This window comes from Melanotaenia boesemani, chromosome 4 (genome assembly GCF_017639745.1).
Source record: "Melanotaenia boesemani isolate fMelBoe1 chromosome 4, fMelBoe1.pri, whole genome shotgun sequence".
Taxonomy (NCBI): domain Eukaryota; kingdom Metazoa; phylum Chordata; class Actinopteri; order Atheriniformes; family Melanotaeniidae; genus Melanotaenia; species Melanotaenia boesemani.
In genome coordinates this window covers 29,493,038-29,502,694 of record NC_055685.1, presented here as the reverse complement: position 1 = coordinate 29,502,694, position 9,657 = coordinate 29,493,038, and the positions used below count along the sequence as shown (strand labels likewise).

At 39.8% G+C, this 9,657-nt stretch overlaps 1 protein-coding gene across 1 annotated transcript; it reads right to left on the bottom strand.

The window, feature by feature from the left end:
• Positions 1-1,427: 1,427 nt before the first annotated feature.
• Positions 1,428-4,062, bottom strand: tekt4 (tektin 4). Its single transcript, XM_041983586.1, has 7 exons — positions 3,512-4,062; positions 2,783-2,853; positions 2,547-2,690; positions 2,367-2,453; positions 2,151-2,286; positions 1,926-2,080; positions 1,428-1,845 (listed from the first exon to the last, which is right to left on the bottom strand). The coding sequence occupies exons 1-7, from the start codon at positions 4,037-4,039 to the stop codon at positions 1,632-1,634; spliced, it is 1,335 nt and encodes a 444-aa protein (XP_041839520.1). The 5' UTR covers positions 4,040-4,062; the 3' UTR covers positions 1,428-1,631.
• Positions 4,063-9,657: the final 5,595 nt, after the last annotated feature.

The following is a 9,657-nucleotide window of genomic DNA, read 5'->3' as shown; positions in this document are numbered from 1 at the left end:
TATGTGACATCGCTGGATCAGTTAAGAGAATGACCTCTTCATAAGAACTTCATCATACTCTCCTACATGTCGCAGGACTTTCAGGCTGCCTTGCTGGAACAGTTTTACTTAGCTGTACTGAAAACAACCTAAACCAAGCAGAGTAGAGTTGAGTGGAGCCGAATAGGTAGTGGTGGAAAACAGGCTAATGACACAGGGAGGGAATTGTTTGCACTTACATTTGGCCCAATCCGAACTCATCCACTTAGCCCTGAACATATAGTCTTGCAGCTGGCAGATATTAAGGAGTACTGATTATTCTCAAACTCCTTCTGAAAGGCTCAGTCACTCCTATTTGTTTTATCCCTAAAAGTCAAAAGGCATCTTCTTATTAAAAAGAGAAGTGAGAATACAGGCATCTATGTGTCTTCGCAATCTTTAACTCTGAATTGCTTCAAATGAATTCTGCAAAATGCTGGTGTGTGGGTGCAAAGTGTGATCTTCTTAATTATATATAACACACGAACTAAATGCTAAATGTAACACGCAGATGCTAGTCATGATGCATGTCTGCCGTAAAAAGAGGTGACACCAGATAGGGGAAGTAAATGACTGCTGCAGAAATATTTTAAACAGTTCTCATTTTTTTTCTTTCTTTTTTTATGTTTTATTGCAGTAGCTTCCAGTTTTTGAGCCCCAGATAACATAACTTGGTGTGTGCAACGCCCTCCCCAGTGACAGCTGAGTGGTTAATTGTGTGAAATATCGAATGGGTCATCCTGAAGCCATCCTCTAAATGTAAGGCTTTGAAACAATCATAATCTTCATAAATGAGGAGGATAAAGTAGTTTTTGGTGGATTATGTTGACAGCTGTGACAAAGCACTCACATTTAGAAAATAAGCTTATCTCTTCGAGATTTGAAATAACATCCTTTATAACTTTGTTTCTAGACACTCGTGATAAAATCCTAAATGTAAGGCTTAAAACCGATCAGAAACGTCATAAATAAGGATGATAAAGTGGTTTTTGGTGGATTTAGTTAGGGTCAGAGTTTGCCAAAGGCTGTTTTATTGTATGTGCTCCAGCTGTTTGCAAGATTTTATTTTATATTTTTACTTATCGATTTCTACTTTAAGTGGCCTGGATCCTAGTTTGTAAACACACAAAAAATGTTATTCCCAACAATCACACACACCTGCTTTTATAAGAATTATATATTAAAACAATGAATTTCCTTGTCTTTTACCAGCACAGATGGATGTCAAACCTAAGACTAGTAAGGTTTTGACCCTCTTACAATTCTTGGTTTGGAATTTTGATCCATAAGTTTTTCAGTTGTCAGACCCCTTAAGTATTTTTCAGTCCATTTACAACCCATATATGCTCCACAAATAAATTTCAGCTATGTTTTGTAGCTTTATGTTTTCTGTTTTACCCAAGGGAGCTGATGTCAGGATCTCCATAAAAACAGCTGAAGCATGAAAAGCAGAAGGCGAGGAAGTAAATGTTCTTCACTGTTATGTTTCAGGCTTTTTATGTTCACTCTGATCACGCCAACACAAGGCAAGGAGCCAAAACCATCACAAGTCTTAAAGTTACAATAATAACAAAACCAAAACTAACTCAACAGACACAAGAAAGTTATTGAGTTCAGTATCCTGACAGTGCTGAGATGGTTGGGTATCGTTTGCGGTGAGTCATACACTTTTCCCTATCGATGAATAATGAGTTTGTTTTACAGTTTATGTCCTTCTCAAGTGCCATCCGAGACTCCTCCAAGTGGGACAGGGAGCTTCTGGCCTCGCTCAGCTTCTGGTTCAGAGATGCCACAGAGGCATCAATCTGCCTCACTTCTTCTTCCAAACTGCAGACACAAGTTACATATAAGGAAACAATGAGAGACAAAAAGGAATGCAGTGGTTTTCGTGGTTTGTGTATGCATGCCTGAGTTGAGGTTGATCCCTGCAGAGCTCCATGTTGGGTCTGAGAGAGCGGCGGTACAGCCTGGACTGAGCTACTCTAAGAGGAGCCTCTTTGTTGTCGATGGCTTGCTGCAAAGCCACAATGTTCTTCTCTTGGGCTCCAATTTGCTCCAAAATCTACACACATGGTAACACAATCAATAATCAATCACTAGTCAGTAAGTTTTCTGACTGTCAGCTTGTCTACCTGACTGAGCTTCATCTCCAGCTGGGTTTTGGCATCAATAAGCTCCACACAGCGCTGGTTGAAGGCTTGATCCACAATGAAGCACTGAACTCTCAGATCTTCAGTTGTGTCCTGCAGCATTTGCTCCACCAACCCCCTGACACACAAACACCATTTACAGTCAATTTCAGACTCTCTGGCAGCTTAAATAGAGTATGAACCAACATGTGCTCAGACCTGAGACGGGTGGTGGCCTGTTCCTCCTCCAGGGCCTTGGTCAGGTTGTCCTGTGTAAACTTTGTCCACGATGAGGGGTTACACACCCTGCAGCAAAACAGAAGGCACTCTGTGAGGTAAGTATGAGGATTAACAGCAGAGTTTCTCATTCATTTGATGTTTCCACACTCTCAGACTCACTGCTCCTGCATGGTGGCTGAGCTGGGGTGCTGCTGTGTATCAGGACTCATGTTATTGTGTCTCCCACTGTGGTCATCGAGGCTGTAGGCCTGGTACTTATCAGACCAGTCCAGTTCTAACGTCTGCTTGGCCTCTCTGTTCAACCTAACACACATGAATGGACAACGATAAAGTTGTCTAAAGTCACTAATGTAGGTCACTCATAAGTGAGCCTGTTAACTTTATTTTAAACTCACTTGATCTGAGTGACAACCTGAGCTGTCGTTCTCTTCAGTAGAGCCTGGATGTTCCTGATCAAGTCCACTTCCTATAAAACAGTCAGACTTAGTCTGCTGAGGCTGTAACTATACTGTAGAATATACAAACGAGTTAGTTTACAGGTCTAAAATGAATAAATATTTTATTTTTTATAACCTATAAATCAGATTTTTTTTTAAACTCAATTTATTGCCAAAGAATAATGTTCAGTTTGTTTAGCTGTTGAATTTTATGTAATAATCCCTTTAATTTTTTTTGTGCTAGGATTTATTTCATCATATGACCTTTAGTTAGCAAGCCAAAAAACAAACAGACAAAAATAAATAAATAAATAAATAAATAAATAAATAAACACACACACACATGAAGAGAAACAGTTCATGTTCAGACTTGAGGTACTGAACCACCAATATCTGGAGTTTTTGCTTGAAATATACTGAAAATAATTTAATAATCATTGCATCTGTTCAAAAGCAAATAGAAAATGTCTGTTTTCTTAATAAAAAAAATAATGTTAACATTCTTATTTAATAAGTACATTGTATAAATATTATACCATTTTTAGGCAATATCCTAAGCACTATCCTGTATTTGTCCCTATTATGGAAAGAAAACGAGACTTTATTAAACTCTTCTTTATTTAATAATAGAAATTAATTGAATTACACATTTGTTTATTATGTGAAAAACATTAAAACACCCTTCACCTTTAACAGCTCCTCCTCCACGGTGTCTCGGACCAGGTCCGGTCCCAGCCTCCTCGCCCTGCAGGTCAGATTATCGGTGGCGATGGCGTAGGGAGTCTCGGTGGCATCCAGAGCCTTCTCCAGCCGCGTCTTCAGGGCCAGCAGTGCGTCTGTGTCGGCCTGCAGCTGCTCGATGTGCCGCTGCAGCTCAGACTTCCAGTAGTGGATCTCTTGTAGTCTCTCTCCCAGAAGACGTGTTCCATCAGCCTGGGTCTTCGAAGTGGCTCTCCCGGTGTCCTGGCTCAAAGTTCTGGACTGTCGCTGGATGCTCTCGGCTTCGTGACGGTCGGTACCGGCCTGATCCAGGATGGTGTTGTAGCTGGAGAACCACTCAGCCGGGGTGTACTTCGCTGAGCGGTACCCCGCGGTGGCTGAGCCTGAGGACGGCTGCGGGACATCCAGCTCTGCGGGTGAACTTTTCTCTTGGACTCTTTGAGCCACAGCTCTGCTGTCATGGTGCGGTCGCGGCACTATAACTTCATAACTCATTTTCAGCCTATGAGCTCTGCAGAAAAATAATTAATAAACTAATTTGAACAGGTTTAGTTTGAACTCCGGATCAACCTGCAGGACTGTTTGTTTATTGTTGCTAAGAGACATGTAGCCTAGGCAGAAGCAGCTGTGGCTCAGGTTACTGGCCTTATTATTAAATCAGCAGGGTAAGAAACCTTTAATGCAATTCAGTTACAAAATGAATAATTCACAGCATGAATGAAAGAACTGACTAAATGAAGTATCTTGCCAAGAAAGCACAAATGCAGTTTTTTCCTCAAGGATGTTAACGAAGTATAGATAACCTGTTACACATTTCTTGTGATAAATCTAAAAAAGTAAATTTTTTTCTTATTTTATTCAGTCTTTGGGCCTTATGGTGCATGTTAGGAATTTATTAATTTTTAATAAATATGACCCAGTCTGCAAGTTGTCATCACAATCATGCATTTTAATTTGTTGTCATGATCATGGGATGTCATCATGGTTTGTGTCATGTTTTAGTTTTGTCATGAATTTGGTTTATAGTTCTGGTTTTTGTCATGTTTAGTTCCTGTTAAGATCATGGGTTAGGTTTTTGGTGTTTGTCATGTTTAGTTAAGTTTCCTATTGGTAACTTTCCCTCATGTGCTCTGTGTCCTGTTCCTGCCTCATTAGTTCACCTGGTCTGATACCTATTCACTTAACCTGCTCCTGATTATTCCCACTCTGTATAAATACCCCATGGTTTTCAGTTGTTGTCGTCAGATCCTTATGGTTTACTCCCTGTTGTGTGTGGTTCCATGTCCTGAGTTTGGAAAATAAAACCTTGTCACCTGCACTGTTCTGCCTCCTGCCTTGACAGCCTGCATATGGGTCCTCACCACCACCTCCAACACTCATGACATTTATCACTTTCCTTGTGATGGTGCATCGGCTGCATTACAAAAAGCTCTGTATTTGACAGATTAACCTTTGTAAATTTCCTAAGTCTACTAGAAAAAATATTCACACAGTGCTATAGCATAAAGCAAGCGTATGCAGAACAGATGCAAGATGTAAGTTGCATAGTTTGCTTTGCTCTTTCCCTCGTTTTCTCTCTTATGTATTTCCATTTCTATGGCACCATTTACTTCATAATAAAAGCACAAATTTCAAAATAAAACAGCTTTCTTTTTGACAGTGTATAAGACTTATAAAGATTAGAAAACTTGTTAAACTTGGTCATTACTGAAGGTCATTTACACTCCCACCAAATCAGAAGTGATTAAATGGAACAAAATAAAGCACAAATGATTTCTAAACTTAAAATGGCCTTCACTTAAGGTCTACATTATGCTGTCAGTCATTCAGATAAGCAAACCTGTGTAAATGTACATATATAAAATAACATGAAAAAAGGATGTGGGTGTAAAGTTAAACAATTTCTACAAGCTGAATCATCTTCTGAACAGGGCGCTCCATGATGGATACTTTGCCAGAGTGCTATCTATTCTTCTCCATCTTCTGATAACCAAACTTAATTTTTACTTTCCTCACAAGTCCATCCACATCAGTAGCTGTCTCAACAACCTTAGCTAATCTCCATTCATTGCGAGGATGATCTTCCAACTTTTCCAAGACGATGTCGCCAACCTTCAGGTTTCTTTTTGGAGCATGCCGGCGTTGTGTGGTGGCAATGTTGGTGAGATATTCTCTTCTCCAGCGATTCCTAAATTGCTCTGCCAGATACTGAACATGATGCCACCTCTTAAGTACATACATGTCCTCTTTGATGAATTTGCAGGGGGTGGCAAGGCTCCATCAGGTTTCATAGTCATGAGATGATTGGGAGTCAGTGGTTCAGGACTATTTGGGTCATACAGGTTGTCAACTGTGAGGGGATGGCTGTTCACAATAGCCATTGCTTCACAAAGAAATGAGCAAAGTGAAGCATTGTCCATTCTGCCTGATGGGAGAGAGAGAGTGGAGCAAAAAACGTTCTGCTAGCAAGTCTGCCATTCTTTGCTCTTCAACAGATCTCCTGAGTCTTCTGCATTTAACACATTGATGCACATACGCTGCAACAGCTCTGTTAATGCCAGGTATCCAGTATCTATTTGATCTGATCTGGTTTATGGTCAGTCCCTTTCCCCTGATGTTGAACCCTCTTGTGAAAGTGAGCAATTATTCATTTGGTGATGTGGTGATCCTTTGGAATAATCACTGGATGTTTCAGTGAGGCAGGCATGGATGCATTTCTCAATCTTCCTCCCACCTTGAGGATCCCGTTTTCTACCAGGAACCTTGGTGTCATGGTAGACAACCAGCTGACCTTTAAGGACCATGTTGCCTCAGTTGCTTCATCTTGCCGATTTGCTCTCTACAACATCAGGAGGATCAGACCCTACCTGACTGTACACATGGCACAGCTCCTGGTCCAGGCTCTGGTCATTTCACACAGAAGTTGAATTCCGCAGTAAAAATGTTAAGAGAGCTTGGTCTGAAATGCAAATCATGACGGGAATGCAGACAAAGAGTAACTGCACTATTTCTCTGGATGGTTTTAACTGTGATAAACACTTAGCCGATGGTCTCAATAAATTCTTTTTTCGTTTTGAGAATGTTGATGGTACTGAACAACTGGATGCTTTAAAGGGACTGCTGCTCAGTCTTGCTGAAATCATGGAAGATTGTAACTTATGCAAAGGCAGCAACAGCAAACTGTCAATGTTACCACAAGAGGATTTTAGTAAAATGGAAATGTGGGTAGGCCACTTACCTTATGTGAGTAACAATGATCTGAGCAGCAAACCTGCACAACTTAGTTGAGTTGCTTGGAAAGTTTAGAAAACAATTAACCTCTCTGACTAATAGCCCAAATTTAAAAGTGTTAAACTGTGGTCAACGTTTCAGTGTGGAACGGAGATTATTATTTTTATTTGTATTAAAGCATGTGAAACAAAGATAGATTAATAAGAAGTTTTAAAAACAGACAGGATACACTCTGGATTGGCACTTAGCACTAATGGCCTTTTTCCAATGGTACCTTCTCTGCCCGACTTGACTCAACTTGATTTTTAGGGTTTTCCATAAGGTAGTAGCACCTGGTACCAGGTACTGTTTAAGCACCTACTTGACCCTGGCTCCAAGTGAGCCGAGACAAGCTGAAAATGTGACGTCTACAGGCTGCAGGATGATTTGCAAATATGTGACATCGCTGGATCAGTTAAGAGAATGACTTCTTCATAAGAACTCCATCATACTCTCCTACATGTCGCAGGACTTTCAGGCTGCCTTGCTGGAACAGATTTACTTAGCTGTACTGAAAACAACCTAAACCAAGCAGAGTAGAGTTGAGTAGAGCTGAATAGGTAGTGGTAGAAAACAGGCTAATGACACAGGGAGGGAATTGTTTGCACTTACATTTGGCCCAATCTGAACTCATCCACTCAGCCCTGAACATATAGTCTTGCAGCAGGCAGATATTAAGGAGTAGCCTACTGATTATTCTCAAACTCCTTCTGAAAGGCTCATACACTTCTATTTGTTTTATCCCTAAAAGTCAAAAGGCATCTTCTTATTAAAAAGAGAAGTGAAAATACAGACATCTATGTGTCTTCGCAATCTTTAACTCTGAATTGCTATATATGAATTCTGCAAAATGCTGGTGTGTGGGTGCAAAGTGTGATCATCTTAATTATATATAACACACAAACTAAATGCTAAATGTAACACGCAGATTCTAGTCATGATGCATGTCTGCTGTAAAAAGAGGTGACACCAGATAGGGGAAGTAAATGACTGCTGCAGAAATATTTTAAACAGTTCTCATTTTTTTTCTTTCTTTTTTTATGTTTTATTGCAGTAGCTTCCAGTTTTTGAGCCCCAGATAACATAACTTGGTGTGTGCAACTCTTGGTTACGTTGACGGTATGTTGACGGTACTGAACAACTGGATGCTTTAAAAGGCAAGACTGCTGCTCTTCCATCTTTTTCCTTTGATGGTAAAGAGGTGGCTAACCAGCTGAGGCATACTAGGGCCAAGAGCCCTGGACCTGATAATATCTGTGGGAAGGTGTTAAAATTATGTGCTGACCAGCTAAGTGTCATTTTTCATTATATCTTCCTGCTGTCTTTAGAGCTTTAAAAGGTTCCCAAGATTTGGAAAGATTCTGTAATTGTTCCTGTGCCTAAGTGCTGCTCTCCTGTTTTAAATGATTTTAGACCTGTAGCGTTGACCTCTCTTGTTAGAATAGAATAGAAATAGAATAGAAATACTTTATTAATCCCTTCGGAGAGCCCTCAGGGAAATTTGAGTACCAGTAGCAATACAACACCAACAGTAAAGCAGGACAAGCACAAGACACAATATATACAGGTACAAAGCAAAATAGAGGCGAATAGAATGCAATAAATATAACAATAATAACAATAAGATAAGTTAATAAAACAATATAAACAAGCATTGCACACAGCAGAGGTGGAACAGATTCCCAGTTCACTATTGCATGTATAAGTTATAGCAACTGTTTGTATGGTTATGAAATCTTTTGAAAAGATCATTAAGAAAGAAGTTTAATCCCAGGCAGAAAAGTACCTTGATCCATTCCAGTCTGCATATAGGGTGAGTAGCAGCATGGAGGGTGTTGTTAAAACATCTGGAAGGCACCAAAACTAACGCCAGAGTTTTGTTTGTGGATTTTTCATCCGCATTTAACACTATGCAACCCTATTTATTGGTTGAAATGCTTATTGACTTCAAGATTCACCCTAATTTGATTGGCTGGATTCTGGATTTTCTTACTAATAGGTCCCAGTGTGTGAAGTTGAATGGTACGTTTTCTAATGTGCTCCCATCTTCCACGGGTTCTCCACAGGCTTGTTGTCTCTCTCCTCTTCTATACATTCTGTACACTGACGAGTGTCGCAGTAATGTTAATAATAGATATATTCTAAAATTTGGTGACGACACGGCCATCGTTAGTCTTCTTGAGGAAGGTGAGACAGCACACGGGCAGGTTGTGGATGATTTTGTGAGCTGGTGTGACAACTACTTCCTCCATAAAAATGTGTCCAAAACCAAAGATATGGTTATTGATTTTAGAAAGTCTCTATCAAACTCCCTGTCTACTGTTATTAAAGCAGCTGCCATCGAGGAGGTAGACAGTTATAAATATTTGGGTGTGGTTCTTGACAATAAATTATGTTTTGAGTCTCACACTGACATCACCTCAAAAAAGGTTCATAAGAGGTTATTCTTTTTAAGAAAGATGAGGTCTTTTAATGTTTGCACTAAAATGTTGTCTTTTTATAAAAGTGTAATTGAATCGGTTTAATCTTTTTGTATCATTGCTTGGTTCGGAGCCTAAGTTTGGCAAATAAAAATCGCTTGGGTAGTTTAGTGAAAGCTTTTTCAACTGCCTGAACCACCCTCTCCAGAATGAGTTTGTTTTATTACCTTCGGGCCGTCGCTTCAAGGCCTCTTTTGGGAGGACAAAGAGACTTAAAGTGTCGTTTGTCCCCATTGCTGTTCATCTACTTAACAGCAATGGCCTAAAGTGACAGAGTTGTTCTATTTGTTTTAGCTGTGATTTTATTGAATTTATTTTAAGCTCATTTATTGTTTTGAATTGTGTGAATCTCTTTTTTGACAT